This window comes from Dipodomys merriami, unplaced genomic scaffold (genome assembly GCF_024711535.1).
Source record: "Dipodomys merriami isolate MVZ:Mamm:240054 unplaced genomic scaffold, mDipMer1.0.p SCAF_9, whole genome shotgun sequence".
Taxonomy (NCBI): domain Eukaryota; kingdom Metazoa; phylum Chordata; class Mammalia; order Rodentia; family Heteromyidae; genus Dipodomys; species Dipodomys merriami.
The window spans coordinates 58,931,622-58,953,176 of NW_027206512.1; the positions used below are offsets into that span (position 1 = coordinate 58,931,622).

The following is a 21,555-nucleotide window of genomic DNA, read 5'->3' on the forward strand; positions in this document are numbered from 1 at the left end:
ATCTCAGCCTCCTGAGCATCTAGGATTACAAATGTGAGCCACTATGCATCTCTTGTTAAATGGAATGAATTCAAACCATAAGTGATAGTAATGATTTATACTTTGTTAATTAGTTCTATTATAAAAATGTTAATAGCCTATTTGATAGCAAGTCTGTTTGTTGGATGGACTCATTATCAAGTTTGATCAAGTCTTTCTATAAGATTCTTTTGCTCATACTGTGTAGTGCAAGATAAATAGCATCGTATCCAATGTGTTTGTGTATGTACTGGTGTACATATGCACTCATGAGTGTGCAAACTTTGCTCACCTGGGACACTGGTCATTGGGCGTCACACTCCCTGCAAGACTCAGCTCTGGTACCAGCATGGGCTCCCCTGGCCGCCTCCTGCTGTGGGCTGCTCGCTCCCTCACCCGCTGCTCGATGGCTGCTGGGTCGGTGGGCTCCGGAGGGATGGGCTTCACAGGGCCTTCCTCAGCAGGGAGCTCCTCAGTCTCTTCATCCAGATCCTCTTTTGCTTGCTTCTTCTTCTTCTTGGCCCTCTGTTGGATAAGAGACCACATGATGTCAAGTAGGAGCCTGAGAATTTCACACAGGTGTGCAGTGATTCATGCTAGGTACACCTGGGTGCAAACCCAGTCCATCTCTCCCAGCTGGTCCCTGAAGGGCCTCAGTTCTTTCACCACCAAGTGGAGACAAGCAGAAGAGAGTCCTCCCAGGGCTACCAAAATGAAGAAACCCCTGTAAAAGTACTTATCAGAAGCATCCATACCCTACATTCAAGGTGCTAATACATGCTAACTACTTAGTACTACTACTTGACATGAATATCAGCAATTATTATTACCCATACAGAGTCCTACCACTGGACTCTCTACAAAGCCATCTCTGCTGTGAGACAGCAGGATGGCCTTTGAACAAATGCTTTTGTCAGTCAGTTTCCCCCTGCCCTTCCAGGGAGAGGGCAGGAAGAGAGACAGCACGGAACAAGCAGTGGATGCCTGTCTGCCAGTTCAGCTTCTCTTCTCCTGTCTCAGGGCCTGCTTTCCCATACCCACCCCCGCCAGCCCTGTTCCAGGTTGAGCAATGGTCTCTACATACTTGGGCTTTCTTCCAAGCTTTCCATTGCTGGTGGGAAGTTCTATACTCTTCCATCTTCTGTTCATATGCTTCTGTGTGTTCCTCCAACAATTCTCTTATTTCAGCTTGAATTTCTGCTTCATATACTTCCTCATCTGCTTTCTTGTCAACTTTTTCCCTGAAAATCAATTTAGGGTACCTTGGTTATGCCTGGACATCAAGTAAGAATGTAATAATCCTTAGGTGCCAGGTTTGCTTCTAAAAATGCTGTATTAGTTACTTTTCTTGGAAGGTAGAGTATGCTGGAGAATAGAACCCAATACCTTGTGCACACAAGATCAATTCCAAATGATGAATGATTAACGATGAAATATGACATGAAAAAAATGTAAGGATTGTCGGAGATAATATAGAATAATATATATTATATATTGGTTATATACAATATATTAATTATATAGTATATAGTATAGAATAATATATAATATATAAAATATAATATAGAATATCTACATGACTCAAGGGGTGGATTTCTTTTTTGTTGTTGGCGGTGTTGGTTGTGGGGCTTGAACTCTGGGCCTCAGCGTTGTTCCTGAGCTCTTCAACTCAGGGAGCCATAGCACCATTTTTGGTTTTCTGGTGGTTAATCGGAGATAAGAGTCTCACAGACTTTCCAGCCTGGGCTGGCTTTGAACTGTGATCCTCAGATCTCAGCTTCTTGAGTAGCTAGGATTACAGATATGAGCCACTGGTACCCAGCCAGGGGGGTGGATTTCTTAAGCAGTGTATAAAAATCACCAATCATAAATAACTAATATATTTTATCTATTTAAAATTAAGACTTTCTATTAAAGACATCAGGGGAAAGGAGAGAGACATACAGAGAAAGAAAAACAGAGACAGAGAGACGGAAAGAGATATATACCTATAGGATAGCCCATCAACAAACTCTCATATCCAGTATATGAGATCTATTTATATTCAGAACTCATTCAAGTTATGGAAAAAAGCTTTAAAAAAAAGACACAAGCCAGTTCAAAAAAATTGACATTAGTCTTGAACAAGCACCTCACAAAAGGACACACCCAGATAGCCAATTCATGTATTTAAAAAAGGCCCACTTTGATGAGAGGGAAGAACTAAGAGAGAGCGAGGGAAGGGGTTACACTGTCCAAAAAGAAATGCACTCTTTACCTGATGTATGCACCGTAACTCCTCTGTACATCAGCTTTAGAGTAACAATAATTTTTTGAAAGGCCCGCCTTTATGAGCATGAGGGAAATATTGAACATGCCAGCGGCTTGGCAAAATGTGAATGATTAGCCCATCAGGTGGAAGGAATGACCTTGGAGCGTAGGCAGCAAGAACACTGGTAAAGGTAGGAAGAGGCATTGCCACTCATCTGGGTACATTTTTGGGAAATTTAGGCATATATACCTAAAAAACAAGGCTGAAAATATCTATAGACATGACATCTATGACAGAAAAATGGAATCAACTCAAAGGCCCATCACCTCTGAAAGCTGCTACTATATTCATATAATGATGTTTTATAAAAAGAAACAGAGAGAAAAAGAGAGAGAGAGAAAGAAGGAAAGAAAGAAAGAAAGAAAGAAAGAAAGAAAGAAAGAAAGAAAGAAAGAAAGAAAGAAAGAAAGAAAGAAAAGAAAGGAAGGAAGGAAGGAAGGAAGGAAGAACACAAGGGCTGGGCATGGTGATATATGCATGTAATCTCAGTTACTCAAGAGGCAGACATAAAAGGATCACAGTCACAGGACAAAAGCAGTCCAGGCAAAAGCAAGAGACCCTATCTGCAAAACAAACTGAAAACAAGCAAAGCAAACTAATAAACAAAGGGCTGTAACTCAAGAGATAGAGAGACTGAGTTCCATCCCTAGTACCACCAACAAAACACAAACAACTTTCTTTCTGTGCTGAGAGTTGAACCAAGGACCTCTACCGCTATCCATCAAAAATCTGAGGCTGGGTCTGAGGGTGCAGCTCAGCAGCAGAGCTCCTACAAAGCCCTGGGTTCCATCCCCAGCATGGCAAAAAATATGAGGTGCCTGCAGCCAGCGAGGACCCTAAATTCCCACAACTGAGGGGTGACTACCACCTTCCCTCACTGCCCCGATCAGCACTAACAACAACAAAAAGCCAACCACAGCTAGGCGCACTTTATAGTACTGAAGAAAAGAAACAAGTGTGCATTTACTATAGAATACACACAATATAGTCCACTACTGTGAAAGGCAAAGGCAATATTACACTAATTCTCAGGCATAGACACTAGTGGTGAAGAATAAAATAGGAAAACAATGGTCACAGAAGTGCTACTTCTAGGAGAAAGGGGCTGTGAGAGAGACACAGGGCTGCCCAGGGGCCTACAGTGTGTGTGAGCGTGTGTGCGTGTGTGTGCATGTGTGTGTGTGAGTGTGTGTGCATGTGTGTGTGTGTATGCATGTGCGTGTGTGTGTGTGCGTGTGTGTGCATGTGCGTGTGCATGCATGTGTGTGTGTGTGTGCGTGTGTGTGTGTGCACGTAGGTCCTGGGGCTTGAACTTCAGATGTCAGGCTCTCACTTGGCTTTTTCACTCAAGGTTGGCACTCTATCACTTCTGGCTGTTTGCCGGTTAATTGGATGTAAGAGTCTTTTGGATTTGTCTGCCAAGGCTGGCTTAAAACCGAGATTTTCAGCTCTCAGCCTCCTGATCACAGCTAGGATCACAGGTGTGAGCCATTGGCACTTGGTTAAGTTGTCACTTTTTTTTTGTGGTCAGTTGTGGGGCTTGAACTCTGGGCTCAGGCACTGTCCTTGCCCTCTTTAGCTCAAGGCGAGTGCTCTACTGCTTGAGCCCCAGCACCACTTCTAGTTTTCTAGTGGTTTATTGGAGATAAGAGTCTCATGGACTTTCCTGCCTTGGCTGGCTTTGAACCATGATCCTCAGATCTCAGCCTCCTGAGTAACTAGGATTACAGGAGTGAGCCACAGGTGCTTGGCCTCATTCTTTAAAAACTAATTATGTCTTATACATTTTTCAGGGTATGATATGAATTAATATAAGAGAATTTCTAACAGAAAAAGCCTACTTTTTCAAAACAAGTTTCAGGGGTGTATTCGTAAACCTCTGGAATTCTCGAAGGGATTTCATCTCTTTCCACACTTTTATGATGGTCTTCAGCAGTGTTCGATCTCTTTCTTGCTCAGCATCACGCAGTTTTCTTGTTTGTCTACAAGAGAGCAACATGTTAGTGCATATTAAAAAGTTATCTAGGTGGGTTTGTAAATGAAAAGCCACTCATAATGCTACAAGGATTATATGTTCAAGTAGACATTAGATATATAACATGATTATGTATGGTAAACTATTATGCAGAAACCAATAAAAATTCAAAGAAAACAGGAGGCCATTCTGGGTTTGAGAGATTTACTTGATTTTGTTCTTTCTAGGTGAATATGACCTCCATGAAACTAAATTATCTTCAAAAATTCTTATTTTTGGTAACTCACTCTTGTAATCCTTGTTGCTCAGGAGATTGATATCTGAGCATTACAAGTTTGAAGCCAGCTCTGGCAGGAGAGCCCATGATAGCCTTATCTCCAGTTAACTACCAAAAAAATGTGGAAATGGAGATGTGGCTCAAGTGGTAGAGCACCAGCCTTGAGCAAGTAAGCCAAGCAAAAATATGAGGCCTGAGTTTAAGCCTCAGTCCTGGTGTGTGTGTGTGTGTGTGTGTGTGTGTGTGTGTGTGTGTGTGTGTGTGTGTGTGTGTGTGTGTGTGTGTGTGTGTGTGTGTGTGTGTGTGTGTGTGTGTGTGTGTGTGTGCGCACAGCCTCATTTATATACAGCCTCATTTATAATTATGAAAATAATTGGGCTAGGAATGTGGCTTAGTGGTAGAATGCTTGCCTAAGTATGTATGAGGCCCTGAGTTCCATTCCTTGGTACCATATAAACAAAAAAAATAAATAAAATTAATTTAAATAAAAAGAAAGTAAGCAAGCCAGTAAACACAGTTCTCATGGCTTAAACTATTGAAATCACTGCAGAGACTACTGCTGTCTTAGTCATCCACCAAACACTGAAGTCTGTGTTAACACAAATCACGAGCTGTGCAGAGGCCAGATGATGTAATGCTATTACACGCCTTAGAGAGTTTCGCTGTTAATGAGAAAGCCAACACTTTCAGCATCACTCAAAGAGGCAGCATTTGAAAATGCTTTTGTCTCTTCAATTCTACTGTTTAAGGTGTTTGAGAGTTATTTAGTACTTTACTTTTCGCCCTCTTTAGAATAAATAGCCAATTCCAGACGCTAATGTACTCTATTATGCCACGAACTGGCTATTGAATGAATGAAAGAGACAATTATTTAGGTTTTGGACAGGTGCCATGTGTCATTCCAGGGCACACAGAAGTGTCTGTCGCCAGGGGGTTTATAACGTAGCTCAGGAGACAGACTCACATATAAATGATGATAACATACAATGTAGTTTTTGCCAAAGAGCATGCTGTGGGAGGCTGGGGAGTGATCATTGTAGAAACCAGCACCTCCAGACCGCAGGACGGCCTGGTGCCAGAGGACCCATGGGGTGGCGGTGGGGTAGCTGAGGCTGTAGAGAGGGTACAGTGAAGGAAGGCGGTCTAGGTTTCTAATGGTTCCACTGGTGGCAGAGAGAAAGGAAGATGGCAAAAGATGATGGTCAGCAAGTAGTTGGGTAGTCAAGAGTCAGGACTCCCTGAAGTCTTTAGAAAAGTAAGAGACTGAGACACATTGTCCTTAAAAGCAGTCAAGCCCAGTGATTAGGAGTACAGTTGTTGAACTAGTCCACCCGCTAGCTGGCCCTAGAAAAGCTACTTCACTTCCTCCTGCTAGCTGAGGTGGGAAAATACTAATTAATACATGGGGTGCACCTAGCCTGACATCAGTGGTACAGGGATGCTATCCTTCATCTGCTACCTCCCTTGTCTTGTTTTTTTTTTTAAACTGCAGTATAATGAAAAAGGGAACAAAGGACAAATACAGCCGGAATACTTGATAAAGAAAGTAGGAAATGTGAAATGAGTCTGGGGGAAGAGGCGGATGGGAGGAAAGAGAATGGGGGCAGGGGCGGCCCTGATTAAGAAGCTTTGGACACTTAGACGTGTAAACATGTAGCCCCCTTGAACCTTCTGAAGTGCAAAGAGAAAATAAATAAAGCTGGGTGCCCATGGCTCACGCCTGTAATCCTATCTACTCAGGAGGCTGAGATCTAAGGATCGCAGTTGGAAGCCAGCCAGGGTAGAAAGGTCCCTGTGAGAATCTTACCTCTAATTAACCACTCAAAATCCAGTCATGGAGCAGTGGCTCAAAGTAAAAGAGTGTTAACCTTGAGCAAAAATGCTGAGGGGCAGTGGCCAGGCCTGAGTTCAAACCTCTCCACCACCACCACCACCACCACCACCACCACCACCACCACCACCACCACCAATGAAAGAGAAACGAATAAAATAATAAAGTACTTGAAAATAGGCCCTAGTGGCTCACTCCTCCTAGTCTCTCAGGAGGCTGAGATCTGAGAATCGTGGTTTAAGGCCAGCCTGGGCAAGAAAGCCCATAAGACTCTTAACTCCAATAAACAGCAATGACAAAACAGCAACAGCAATGAAAGTGGAAAGTAGAGCTGTGGCTCAAGTGGTAGAGCACCAGCCCTGAGTGAAAGAAAGCTAAGGGCCAGTGCCTGGGCACCGAGTTCAGGCCTCAGTACTGTCACTAAAACAAAAATCAAAACAGGAGAAAAACTTCAGTAGCTGGTTAGAAAAATGCCAACCTGCCATATAAAATGATTTCACTGAGAACATAGAAAATAACAACCTGCAATGTAAAATCACTTTACTGAGAACATAGCACAGTCAGGATTTTTGATACAAATTTTAACTATTTCAAAAATAGATTTCTCTACCTCCTTTTAAAATTATCATAAAAATAAATTGTATTTTTAAATAAAATGTATTCTTGTCTTTTGTTTTTTTTTTTTTTTTTGGTACTGGGGATCGAACCCAGGACGTTGCACTTACTAGGCAAGCGCTTTTGCCACTGAGCTACATCCCAGCCCTAAAATGTATTCTTTTACCTTCATTAATTTCCACTTTGGAAAAGAATTTCCAATTCATGTTTAGATTATAAGAAAAAAACTATACACTAAAACTTTTGATTATTTTCTGTTCTAAGGACTTGCTCTGTGGCAATACTTACACAGAAATACATCGATGCAGGAATTATAATTAAGACATAACTTAAATAATATAGGAATAATATAGTAACTAGCGGTCTACTTGAGCGTATACAGCCTATGATAAAGCTATATGATAAATGATAGGGGTGGGGAATATTGGCCTGGCTCACAGGCCCTATAAGGCCTGACACTTGGCACCTGATTAGACAAAAATATATTTTTCTCATATGCCTCTGGTGTGTTTCTCATCTGCTGCCCTCAGCCATCGCCCAACCTGATGATTTGTATGGCCTGAGGATGATCTTACAAATATATAAATGGCCCATGGAAGAAAAAAAAATTCCACATCCTGGCTAGACTCAGACATATTCCAAGAGGAAAAAAATCTAAGATGCTTTCTATATAATAAAGCAAGTTGCAGAATGGTATATACAACATGATTCCTTAAAAATTATAAAATGGAGCCGGGCGCTGGTGGCTCACGCCTGTAATCCTAGCTACTCAGGAGGCTGAGATCTGAGGATCGCGGTTCAAAGCCAGCCCGGGCAGGAGAGACCGTGAGACTCCTATCTCCAATAAACCACCAGAAAACCGGAAGTGGCACTGTAGCTCAAGTGGTAGAGCACTCGCCTTGAGCTGAAGAGCTGAGGGACAGCGCCCAGGCCCAGAGTTCAAGCCCCACGACCGACAAAAAAAAAAAAATAAATAAAATAAAAAATTATAAAATGGTTGTACACGAGCACATCTATGTGAGTGTGTAAGTCTGTGTGTGTGTACACACAGTCTATAATTAGAAAAAATATAAACAGGGCTTTCTATTAAGGAGGGTACTTTACATAATTTTAACATTTTATATATGACTAATAATCAGAGTTTTAATTTTTGAATTTTTAAGTTATAAATAATTCAAAGAGACAGGAAAGTAAAGATAATATGTTGACACCTGGTAGTTTGGCTTGTTTTCTTGAGGTTTAAAAAAAATAAAGTGTTAGAATTACATTTGAAGATTTCTTTCATTCTACAATAGAACCTGGCATGTACTTTTTTCTGTCTTTCCACGTCATACCTCTGTGTCCCAGAACAAGTAAGAGCTGTCTGAGGTGTTCTTCAGGATTTGTAATCAAATCATAGAATGAGAAGGATGTGACACCTGGATATTCTTCTCTTCTCTTTCTTTCTTTTTCCAGTTCTGAGACTTTGAACTCAGGGTCTAGGTGCTGTTCCTGAGATTCTTTTACTGAAGGTTAAAACTCTACCACTTGAACCACAGCTCCACTTCTGGCTATTTATTTATTGTACTTTATTAGACATAAACGTCTTATGGACTTTCTTTCCCAGACTGGCTTCAAACCATGATCCTCAGATTTCAGGCTCCTGAGTTACTAGCATTATAGGCATGAGCCACCAGCAGCTTCTTCTTAGTTTTAGACACCACACTGTGTGAACATGATGCTTCCATCTGTTTTAATTTGGCATAATCTCACATGTATCCAGGGCATTCAGAAACAAACAACAACAACAACAAAAAAAACAAAACCAAAAACAACAACCTTCCAAGGTAACAGGAAAAGAAAAACAGTCATTCTAGTGATGGACTTTACTTACCGAATTTCAGATTTATATTCATTGATGGTTTTTTGGGTTGTATCAAGTGGCTGATGGAGCTTTTCTGGATCGAGGCCAGTCTGAACAGCATTTCTCAGAGCTTGGAGCTTGACAAGATAGGAGTATAAGTTTTGTATTAGAAATTCTATCCCCTAAGCAATGGTCTAGATAGACCTGGGGAAAATGGTGTGTGCACTATTTAAATCGATAGTAGGCATCCACCCTTATCTAAACTTTTACCAAAATAAACTCTGCCAAACAATTAACTGTTCCATCTGTCTGGGATAATAAGGAGCAATGTTTGTCCATCCTCCTTCTGTAGTCTAGATAATCAATATTACTTCTCTGTGAGTATCTCAGATATACATTTATGTTTGAAGCTAACAGCACGCCTTTTTGGCTTCTGGATACCTGATGGTATTTTTCTAAAATGTTGACATTCAGCAAAGTATAGTCTCTTAACAGGAAGTATTGTGAGGTCTTATTGGGCATGAAGGTTTTAAAGTCAAAGCATAAGATGGAAATTGTCTACAGTCCAAACTACCCATGAAAAGTCAATGGGAGGGTGTCACATTGGAAATAAATCCAAATACAGACATTGTTCTCACCAGGAGTTGAAGCAGCTGGCTTGGGCTTAGGTGCTAACAGTATGGGCAAATACACAGAAAGTGACAATCTCTAAGGACACTGAGATTCTTTCTTAGGCCACCAGTAGTCTCAGGATCTGAGATCACTTCAGCAAGTAATAGTCCTATGTCTTCCATCCGGTACCCACTTTATATATGTGTGTGTGTGTGTGTGTGTGTATATATATATATATATATATATATATATATATATATATATATATATATGTTTATATCTCTATCTATCTACATATATATATTTCAGAGTCTCACAGACTTTCCTGCCCAGGATGACTTCCAACCATGATCCTCAGATCTCAGCCTCCTGAGTTGCTAGAATTACAGGCATGAGAATGGGCACTAAGCAGAAGTCTTCCTCTTTAAGGAAGACATTGGTCTTATTAAATGCAAATGATTGGTATTCATCCTTTTGCTTTTACATAAGGCAATGTCTCACCCACCCTTGACAGAATTAACCTAGGAAAAGAGAAGCGGAAACATTGTTTGCTTCTAGGAGCAAATCAATGCATCAGTTCCATCAACAAGAAGTGTGGAAGTCACAGGTACCTTATCAGTAAGAAATTTTGCCTTGTTTCTCTGGTGCCTTGCAAGGTACTGGTCGTATAACTGTGCCAGCTTGGATGCCAAAACATGTTCTCGGCTAAAACAAGGATGGTGAGTGAAGATGAGCCCGGAAATGTCAATGTCCAGTTGGAAATTTCCAGGAGGGTCTCCAGAGCCAATCATATGCTGACTACTGTGGACATATTTCACTGCCTGCCAGAGAAAGAAGAATGGGAGGAACATAAACACTTACCAGATAGCGCTGTGCTAGTTCCCAAAGGAAAGGCAGTCAGATGCAAAATACCTTCTCTTCTGTATTGTCATGTACAACATGCTTGATTACCAGTATAGAGGATCTAGGTCTTTTGTTTTTGTTTCTGTGCAGGTATTGGGGTTTGAACTCAGGGCCTCAGCTCTGTCCCAAAGAAAAGCTCCCACTTGAGCTACAACTTTACTTCCAGCTTCTTTTGGTGGCTAATCGGAGATAAGAGTCTCAGGACTTTTCTGCCTCAGTTGATTTTGAACCACAACCCTCAGATCTCAGCCCCTTGAGTAGCGAGAGTCACAGGTGTGAGCTAGTGGTACCCAGACTCCAGCTCTTTTTTGAACACAAAGGGCTAGACTTTAGAGAAGAAATAATTTCAGTCTCACTTTCTTATGTCTTTTAGACTTTATTACTCTTGAAGGTCATGGTTCTAATCTTTTTTTTTTTCATGAAGACTATCCTGTTTCGTCAAGTCTTGGGTTTTGTAGCTGGAGATGTTGATCATTTTGAAATGTGAGAATCATAGATTCTAGTCTGAATGATCATAGATATACTCCCATTGATAGAACCTAAGCATTAAAAAATATGTGAAGTTTGTGTTTGGTAGACAGCAGCAAGAGGCTTTTTCTTAATGGTATTTCCTGCTGATACTCAGCGTTATGCAAAATAACAGGAAGCAGGGTGGAGAGAAGCTGGGCTCAATGCAAACAGAAAAGCAATGGAGAGTGCAATGGACTGTTGGCTGCAGTGTCAGATGAATCTCTGATTTTTTTTTTTTAAATAAAGTCTTCAAGGTATTCTTCATCAGTCCCCATAGCTGACTGAGGCTGAGAGCTTAAAGGGGAAGAGGGAGCAAACTCTGATTGCATATTTGTGTTTTCTCTCCTGGCTGTAGATACTGACTATAGTCAGAATGTGCTGGAACAAAACCAATCACTCTATCTTTCCTTCTCTTTTGCAGAGATGAGCTGAAAATTGTACTATGAAATTGTGTGCTATCAATGTTTTATGTGCAAGGTCACATAGATATGTGATAAGGTCACATAGAAGTTATAAACACTTCTAGACACAGTGTGTTGAAAGTTCGGACCTCAGTTGGTGACAGTTTTTGACAAGTGACTAGATCATGAGGGCACTGTCATCAAGGGGTTAACTCGCTGATGAGCTTATATTGAACGGGGCTAGTCCATCTCCTACCTACCCCATTAGTGGAGTCTGGTTAGAAGAAAGAGGTCACTGTGGACATACCTTTGAAGGGCCTATCTTGTTCATGGTGTCTCATCTGTCTGTCTGTCCTTCCTAGCCACCACAAGGTGAGAGGCCTTTCATGATGCTCTGCCTCACTGCAGGTGCCCACAGGAATGGGCCCAAGCAACCAAGGTCTGACACTTCCAAAACCACAAGCCCAAATCAATCTTCCTCCTTCTACATTGTTTCACTCAAGCATTTTGTCACAGCAACAGAACGCTGGCTAATACAACTTCCTTTTTCATACATTGAGAATAAAACAATAGCAACAGAACAAAAACAATAGCAACAGTTTCTCCCCAATGTCCCTTATGGATCATGTTCCACTGCTCTTTCATGTCCTATGGGAGCCCATGTAGCCTTTCAGACATGAGTTCTGATCACTGGTATTCTTATACATGAGGCTCTATCATGGTGGCCTATTTTTTCCTCTTTCATTCAGATAAAAGTATTCCATTAGAACCTGCATTGGTATTAGCAGTTGCAGGTACTGGGCTTTGAACTCAAGGTCTTGTGCTTATGTGGGGCTTGTTTGCCAGCTTGTGCTCTACCACTTGAGCCATACCTCCAGCCTGATTTTTACTGGTTACCTTGGAGACGGAATCTCTTCAGATTTCTCTGTCCCAGATTGCCTCAAATCACTCTCCTATGAATCTCAGCCTTCTGAAAAGCTAGGATTACAGGCATAAGCCACTAGTACCTGGCTTGTGTAAGAAGCTTTCAGTCTTCATGTAGCATCTGTGTGTTTATCACCATCTAGATAACCTAGATTAATTAGAAACTTTCCACCTTACAAAGAAGTGTACCACTAAATTCCTATCTGTAGTGGAATGTCACTGTCTGGTTGCTTGTGCCTGCTAGTTCTTGCCTCGCCTTCCCTCTTTCCTTGAGGTTTTCCAGTTGTGAGCTCAGTAGGGTGTGGCTCTCAAGTTCCATCTTGCATTCAACTTGGTGTGACTGAGCAACCACACCATGGAATGCTTTTATGTTCCTGGAATATTACCTGCAATGTCTCCTTCCCCAAATCTGCATTACTGCCTGTTCCTGTCTCTGTCTTAGACTCTTAAGCTCAGCTCCATTTCTGTCTCCTCCCAAGAGGCACAAAGCCTCCCCCAGGCTAAGGCCAAGTTTAAATGTTGCATCTCTCTATTCCTAGATGTGTGTGTGTGTGTGTGTGTGTGTGTGTGTGTGTGTGTGTGTGTGTGTGTGTGTGTGTGTCTGTGTCTGTGTCTGTGTCTGTGTCTGTGTCTGTGTGTGCCAGTCCTGGGGTTTGAACTCAGGGTCTAGGTGCTATCCCTGAGTTTTTTTGCTCATGGCTAGTGCTCTACCTCTTGAACCATAGCTTCACTTCTGGCTTTCTAGTAGTTTCTTGGGGAAAAGTGTATCACAGACTTTCCTAGCCAGGCTGGCTTTAAGCCACAATTCTCAGATCTCGGCCTCTGAGTGGCTGGGATTACAAGTGTGTGCCAGCCGCACTTGGCTTTGTATTTCTAGAATTTAACACAAGTGAATACATCGCGAAAGTTTAGTTAAAGATGAAAAGAACAAAATGGGAAGGAAGGAATAAGGAAGAAAAAGACAGCTGGGGCTGGTTTTCAACAAAGCTAGCTGTACTTGGGATTGTTGATTGTGCAAACTGAATGTTCTCTTGTGCTTTACCTTACAATGGCCCATTCTGTATTTTTAGTTTTTTAGATTTGGAATAGTCCTTTTAAAAAATATGTTAAATTCTCTGTGTTAAATTTGGACCTTAACTTTTTTTTCTCTGCATGGTATTCAATCTCTTTTTTTGTATTTTTCTCTCTTTAATGTTCTTTTCTTAATTTAGAAACAGCAGAATATTCACTTTTTTGTGTACTGGTCATGAGGCTTGAACTCAGGGTGCTGTCCTTGAACTTTTTGGCTCAAAGCAAGTGCTCTACCGCTTGAACCACAGCTCCACCTCTGGCTTTTTGGTAGTTTATTGGAGATAAATAGTCCCACAGACTTTCCTGCCTGGACTGGCTTTGAACTGCAACCTTCAGATCTCAGCCTTTTGAGTAGTTAGTATTACAGGCCTAAACCACAGGTGCCCAGCTCTGGGATTTTTTTTTTTTTTACATATAGAGAAACTGCTAAATGAAGAGGAATAGAACCCAGTTCTAGTCCCAAGTTACTCTCAGCTTATAAAGTGAGAGAAAGAGATGAGTTAACAATTTATGAGCAAAACAAACTCTTACCTTTTCTTTTTTTCTCTACTCCTACATCATGTCAAACACATGATGGTGGAAAGTCTGTTCTGACATGGGATGCAAAATATAGGATGAATGGATTTAAAGCATTTTTTAAAAAAGAAAAACATAAACAGGTAGATTTCAGCATCAGACAAAGCTGACTAAATGAGAGCATGAGGCTGAGTTAAAACCCCCAAATCACACAGACACAGAGAGAAAGAGACAGAGAGAGAGAGAGAAGAAGAAGAAAGAGGATTTGTAAGGGTAACAAATCTCCAGTGAGGGCATAAAGATACAGCAAATTTATGATGACTGAAAAGAGAGAAGCAAAAGAAGCAGGGTGAAAATAAGTGCCACGCTAGCCTGTATATACAAGTAAAGTTATGTTCTTTTTTGTTGTTGTTGTTAGTCATGGGGCTTGAACTCTGAGCCTGGGCACTGTTCCTGAGCTCTTCAGCTCAAAGCTAACATTCTACCACTTGAGCTACAGTGCCACTTCCAGTTTTCTGAATGGTTTATTGGTGGTTAAAGTCTCACGGACTTTCCTGCCTGGGCCGGCTTTGAACTGTGATCCTCATATCTTAGCCTTCTGAGTAGCTAGAATTATAGTCGTGAGCCACTAGTGCCCGGCTAAAGTTGTATTCTTTATGCAAATAGCCATTCTTGGCTAGGAAATGAATTCATTTCTTACAGAAAGGATTAGGTGAGCAGAGGGACTCACTTGTACATACCTGCTCTTTGTTCTTTATGTGCACGATAGTGAGGTATTAAAAAACAAAAAACAAAAATACCCCTCAAAGGAGAATGTTCAAAATTGCTCACCCCAAGCCACTTAATAAGCCAAACAATTTCAGATTCACGTGTTAAACTGGATTAAAATGGAGGGGGGATGGTGATCGTACCTTTTTATATAGTGTTTCAAGTTCCGCCTTGATGCTTTGTGCTGGGGTGAACAGTGGTGGCCGTGAGGGAAATGGCTTGATGGGACTGGGCAGGGCCAGGATCTGGCCATCATCTCCAAACCACTTCCTCTCCTGTGGATTAAGCATCAGAGAGCACCAGCTGTATTTCTTCCTTGGAATATGAAGTCGTGTACAAAACCAATTTCTGCCTTGATGACACACTTTATATATACCTCCTCCTCTCCCAAAAGAACTTGAAATGCTTCTGTTTCCAGTGGAAATTGAACTTCATCAATGCCTCCCCAGAATAGGTCAAAGGTTATGTGAGCCAGGCACTGGTGGCTCACACCTGTCATTCTGAGCTACTCCCCCCCCCCCCACACACACACATTTTGTGAACTGAGAAAGGGTGGCCCATATCTGATTTAGCAGAGACCAAGCTCTAGTTGGCGGGAGATGAGTTTTGAGCGGCTGAGAGGTAGTTTTCTTTGAGAGTCACTAGGTGTACTGGGAGATTGAGTATAAGAGAGGAGAAAAGGAACTGCTTTCTGTGGATGACTCAAGAGGAAAGGGGTGTGTGGAAGCAACTGTCCAGAGCTGGGCTCCACTGGGGGGAGGGGCAGGTCCCCACTCACTGGTTCTTGCCTCAGCAGTCTGTTCTCCATGATGTTCTGATTGGTGCGGGCCACTTCCGGTCTGGCTCCGATGTAAAGGCCTTCGTCTTCCAGGTATCTGGGCTGCACATTGTCAGGAAGCTTTTTATAGGTCGGCACTAGAGAGTTCACAAATCAATACAACAAACGTCAGGGCCAACCTCAACCTGCAGACTGCCATTTGGTGAGTTAAAACATCCATCTGAGAGTTCATTAGGGTTCTTAGACACTTCCCATTTTCCAAATTAGCTTCTAGGAGCAGAGCCAAGAAGGTAAATGCTTTCATTTGCAATAGCATGTTGGAGAATCACAGGTCTAAAACAATTCAGAAATTGCCACACGCTTACTCTTCTCGGCATGGCTTACAGGGAAGAACAAGAATGTGGTAATATTCCAAAAGGTGAATGCTTTCACTCTGGTTTTTTCTTTGTCTGGATGAATTTAGGCCAGATACTTCTAGAGCTCCTCTCTTGTGTACAAAGTGATTGTGGCTTTTATTTCCCCAGCCTCTGAGAATTCTACGAGGTAATGGCTGAGGACATAGTTGGTAAATGAAAAAAATCTCTCTGAGCTGGGCGCTGGTGGCTCAGCCTTGTCATCCTAGATACTGCAGGGTAAATCCTTCTTACTCCCCCCCCCCAATCACATCAAGATGCTCGTTTCCTTCCCCTCCTAACTGGAAGTAGAAAGTAAGTCTTCCCCCAAATGCCATCAAGATGTACACATTTCCTTCCTTCCTCTCCCAATCGGAAGTAGAAAGTAAGTCAGCCCCGCAGGGTGCTCTGCAGTACATGTGTGAACAAACAGACCTGGTGAGTCCACATGCCTGTCCCCTGCCACTCTCAGAACAAAAGAGCAAGGGACACCAGGACCATGGTAGTAAGTGGAGGGTCATTTCACAGTCCCAGCTCCACAGTTGTGGCCTGCTTCCCAAGAGTGAGAATCCTCTCGTAGCTGAATCTCAGAGTCTCGTGTGCTCCTGGCCTCTGGAATGAGCCACTGATTTGATGAAGGAGTTTCATCAAATATTGCTTTTGTTATTTTACCAATAAGTCTTTGCTGAATGGATCTTTTCTCCCATGTTCTTTTTTGGGAAGGTACGGTTCTGGGGCCTAGCATCCCCCAGTCCCACGCTCTACCACTTGAGTCATGCTCTCAGCCCTTTTTACTTTTAAGTTATTTTTTAGTTAGGGTATTTTTTTGGTGGGGGGGGCTTGGGGCTAGCCTCAGATTGTAATCCTCCTATCTATATCTGCTTCATAGCTAGGGTTACAATGTAAACCACCACCTCTAGCCTGTGGTTGAAATGGGGTCTCAATCCTCCTATTCTTTGCCTCCCTAATAGCTGAGATTATAGTCATGAGCCACTGTGCCTCACTTTAGTGTATTTCTTGATTGTGAAGTCAGATTAGAAACAAGAATCAATGCATCCATATATAACCACTGTATTTCATCGGAAAGAGAATGAAGATGTATAAACTGAGAGAGAGAAGAAAAAAAAAGTACCTGTTTGTCTACCAGGGATAAAGAGGATTTCTTTTTCCTTCTGTAGCCAAACATGAGCACTTTCATACTCTGCAGGTCTGACAGCCACAAAATCGTGGGCTGCACCGTCTAAGCCCAACAAGAAGTCTTCAGCACCCTGATCACTTAGAAGCTCTTCTTCATCCTGTGTAATGTCAAAAAAAGAAAAACAACAAGCAAAATTACACTTAGATTAGGGCTGGGAAAGTGGCTCAGTGATAGAGTGCTTGCCTTGCATGCCTGAGGCCCTGGGTTTGATTCCTCAGCACCACATAAGCAAAAAGAAAAAAGCTGGAAGTGGTGCTGTGGCTCAAGTGGTAGAGCGCTAGCCTTGAGCTGAAGAGCTGAGGGACAGCGCCCAGGCCAAGAGTTCAGGCCCCACGACCGGACAAAAAAAAAAGTAAAAAAAAAATTACACTTAGATTCTATTTGCCTAGAAAAATAATTACTGGCACTAAATTCATTAAGCTTCTCAAGTTCTAAACCAATTTGAATTAAACATTTTAAAATTTGTTTTTAGTACTGGTACTGAACTCAGAGCTTCACACTCTTGCTTGAGAGTTGCTTTTTGTTCTTTTTACTTCTGCTCAGGTCTGGTGTTGTACCACTTGAGCCTCAGCTCCACTTCCAGCTTTTTGCTGGTTAACTGAAAATTAGAGTCTCATAAATTTTTCTGCGCAGGATTCCTTTGCAATGTAATCTGTGAACCACTAGTTAGTGGTCCACCCGGTTTTTTTTCCTTTTCTTTTTTTTTTAAACAATAAGTATAGAGCTCTCTGTCCTTTCACATATTGCAAGTGGATTTCATTGGTTGTTTTTCACTATTCGATGCAGCTATAATATACGGCAATCAGAAAGGGATAAACAAAGCAACTGAGATCTCAACAAGCTTGACCACCTTTGGAAGGCTTACATGTGAACACTTATTTAAAGAACTTGAGCTCCTACTTATGTCTCATGTCCACTCAGTACCATCCCAAGGACAAAGGCAGCGAGTGGGCAGCTGCAGAGACCTTGCTCAGCTCAGATGGCCTGGGTTTGAGTGTCAGCTTGTCCTTGTGCTGTCTGGGCTGAGAAAATTTAGCCTTCTGATCTTCAGTACCCTCTGCTGTAACATGAGGATATTAATAATCTTCCTGCTTAGGACTTTGAGAGGATAAAATTAAATGATGCATGAAAAAATTGTATGCCCAGTGGTTATAATTTGGTAGTTATGTCTCTTCCCTTTGAGTGTTTCCCCAACATTTTCTCCTCTTTCATGACTTCCTCTTCCTCTTTTTTTTTTTTTTTTTTTTTTTTTAATACAGAGCCTAATTATGTAGCTCAGGCTGGCCTCAAACTTGTGACTCTCCTGCCTCAGTTCCCCCCAGGGCTGAGATTACAAGTGATAGCCAACTTCTTTTTCTAGTTTCTTTTTCTTCTTTCTGTTGCTCTCCTTTCTTTTTCTCTTCCTCCTCCTTCCTTCCTCTCCTCACCCTCTTTCTCCTCCCCCACCCCCTTCTCCTCCTTCTTAACTTAGGCAGTATCTTTTAAAATCCTATGAAGAGTTCATTTTTCTGAAGACAATGGGAGCAGCCTGGCTACTTGCCTTCTGATGTTTCTTCTCCAATTATACCACCCAATAAGAAACAAAAAGCAAATCTCCATGGAAACCAGGCTTTCAGCATAACTTGAAGATGGTAAAATGTCAAAAACACCCAAAAAGAAAAAAAACCCCAAAACCCCCAAAAAGCACAAAAACAAAATCAGAGCGATTACCCTTAACAATGCATAAGCTCCCTTGCCTGTGCCTCACCTCCTCTTTTGGGGGACCAACAAAAGTTCACTAAGAGAAAACTGCAGGGAAGACAGAAGGAAGAAGCTGCCCAGTGCTCTCCCAACTATCTAAACCACCCAGAAAGACGAAATCCACTTGAATCTGAATAGATTTGAAAAGCACCTGGGCAGAGCAGAGTGCAGACCACAGAGAAGGGCTTCCAGGTGTTCAGAATTTATTTATTTATATTTATGCTTGTAGTTTAGTTATTCTTGTGCTGGTTCTGGGGCTTGAACTCAGGACCTGGGTGCTGTTCCTTAGCTTTTGGACTCAGGGCTAGCACCTTATCCCTTGAGCCGCAGCTCCACTTCCAGCATTGTACTAGTTAATGGGAGTTAAGGATCTCACAGACTTTTCTGCCCACCCCTACACAATCTGTCTACATTGATTCTGAGTCTTCCCCCTCCTCTGTACCATGGGGACATGAAATACTGTTGCACTTACTCCCTGGGCAGGCAGCTCTTCTTCCCCTGACTCCTCCTCTTGGTCATTTCCATCTCTACCTTTTATTTGTTTTTTTCCCTCTAGTTCTTCTGGTTCAGGGTCAAAGTTGAATGTAAAGAAGTTATAGGCCTCTTCTGCAGAAGGGAAGCCAGGAGGAGCCTAGAGGAAAGCAAAGAAGAGCTTCTTATATCCAAAAGAATGAGCTGGCAGGGAACAAGCAACTCCCAGCTGGCTCCCCAACACTGCCATACACTACATTCTAACTGTGATGTCTCTGTCGAAGGTTAGCTGGATTACCAGTGGTGACTTTTAACAATAGCGATAGCAGTAGGAGGTGTAAAATATGAATACCTCTAGCAGCAATTATTTACACTGTAATAAGCACATAGAACTTTAGAAAAGGTTCTTCATGTGGCAAAAATGGATCATTTTCATTAGAAATATAAATTTTAACTTAAAAAAATAAGTTACCCTTTCTTTTTGATTTTTCTTGAATTGGCATCTTCCTTTCTTCTTCACTTTATTTTTTATTTTTTGGTGTTAGAATTTGAACTCAGGGCCTTGCACTTGGTAAGTAGGCATTCAGTCTTCCTCTTGAGCTAACCACCTCCCCCCAGCCCTTTTTGCTTTGGTTATCTTACAGATCTTGCCTTGTATTTTTTCCAGCCTGGCCTCAGTCTGCAGTCTTCTCACATATGGCTTCCTGAATAGCTGAGATCACAAATGTGAACTACCATGCCCAACTTAGTGGTTGAGATGTAGTCTCCCTACCTTTTCACTGGGCTAACGTGCACTCTCAGTTCTGATCTCCACTTCCTAGCAGCTGGCATTACACAGTACTTCTCACCTGGGTTTTAGACTTGGTTTTTTGTACAGGATCACGGAACTTTACTCTTGAATAACTCTGGGAATCTTCTTGTTGCGTCCCTTGCACCTCTTTACCTGGCTACATGAGTGGAAAAAATAACAGATAAGCTGGTTAAGCAAAGAGAAGGAAGAGAGTTTAATCTTCTGACCATTGATACATCTCACTCACGGAGTAAAATATATACAAGTTTCAATTACACCTGAAGGTGAAGGTTGCTGAATCTTTCTCAACCTTGTCTCTCTTAAGGCTAAACAAATATAAAACTATATCCCCCATAAGAATAAAAACACAAGTGTTATTTCATCCTGTAGATCAAGGATTATCCATTTTACAGAAGATAACTTCTGAACCATCTATTAAATAATTACCCCTAAAGTTTGATGTAAATATACATAGTCTACCTGGCACCAAGTTTGTGCTTCTAACTATGGCATGATTTTTCTCTTACATGTCTACTTTCTGTGTCTATAAATGTGATTGTGAATGTTTTATTTTAGCCTGCTTGAAAATCAGAGCTTGAAGCAAGGGCTTTTTGAGCTTGATTTTGAGAACTGATTCCAAAACCAGGAGTTGTGGGCTGGGGAAAAGATAACGGCCCTGAAAGTCAATTCAAGAGAATATTGTTAAGCTGGTGACTGAAACAGGAAAGTCATCACAAGGCTATGTAGAATGCTTCTCCGAATTTTATCTCCTTAGAACATAAAAAAGGGAGAGATTTGTTTCTTAAGTAATTAAGGCTGGCCCCTGGGGGTGTTGAGCCTCTGGTGCTTCTAAGTGTCTGAATATGTTTGGTGTTTTCATGAGAATGACTCGGTGAGTACCAAAGGGCTTGAAGAAGAGCAGACAAAACCCTGGGATGAAAGCTAAGGGTGCTTGGTACAGCTAAGGTGAAATGAGCCAAAATCTGGCCCAAGTAAAGCAAGGACTGGAATATGTGGTAGGATATAATTGACTACAATAAGCACAGAAACTATATCGTATAGATTGATGTAAAATTCTACACTTGTCTATTTTCTCATTTGGTCTTGTTCCTAGGAACTAGTTAGCTTCCAGCTCACTTACAGGAAAGTTGAAGTTCTGCTCCTACTTACAATCCACAACGCAATGTGAAGTGAAGGACTTGGTTGTTTGTCTCGGTGAGTTTCAGAATTTTAAATGTTGTTTTGAGGAGGAGGAAAGAAGCAGGTGAGAATTCCATTGTATAAGGGTAAATAAAGAATAAGAGCAGATCTAGAGTATTTAGAATAAAGATTGGGTTGCTACAGTTGGTCGGGAGAGTTTTCCAAGATTCTGCCTTGTCTCCCTCGTGACACAGAGCTGTGGCTGCTTTACACACTTTGGATGATGCCCTTCTCTTGTCCACTTTAGAATCCCAATAGCAGATGGGATTGTTTTCACTGAGGGAAACAAAGCAAGAGGTGAACCCTGGAGAAAGGAGAGAATTCTGGCTTTGCCTAAGAGAGCTATGGGTTGCAGAGATCTGACAATTAAACACAGGGTCAGGCAGACAAATCTATAAGAGTTGAGAATAA

The 21,555-nt window shown here is 41.7% G+C and overlaps 1 protein-coding gene across 3 annotated transcripts in view; it reads right to left on the reverse strand.

Annotated features, from left to right (window-relative positions):
- Cc2d2a (coiled-coil and C2 domain containing 2A) overlaps positions 1-21,555 on the reverse strand; it is a 77,850-nt gene that overhangs the window by 34,937 nt on the left and 21,358 nt on the right. For all 3 annotated transcript variants that reach the window (XM_070012292.1, XM_070012293.1, XM_070012294.1), the window contains 10 exons: positions 20,003-20,101; positions 19,156-19,314; positions 16,878-17,040; positions 15,354-15,490; positions 14,719-14,850; positions 10,094-10,303; positions 8,901-9,007; positions 4,171-4,311; positions 1,103-1,259; positions 311-543 (listed from right to left, as the gene is read on the reverse strand). In XM_070012292.1, coding sequence (XP_069868393.1) covers positions 311-543; positions 1,103-1,259; positions 4,171-4,311; positions 8,901-9,007; positions 10,094-10,303; positions 14,719-14,850; positions 15,354-15,490; positions 16,878-17,040; positions 19,156-19,314; positions 20,003-20,101 — 1,538 coding nt within the window. The remainder of the gene's footprint in view (positions 1-310; positions 544-1,102; positions 1,260-4,170; positions 4,312-8,900; positions 9,008-10,093; positions 10,304-14,718; positions 14,851-15,353; positions 15,491-16,877; positions 17,041-19,155; positions 19,315-20,002; positions 20,102-21,555) is intronic.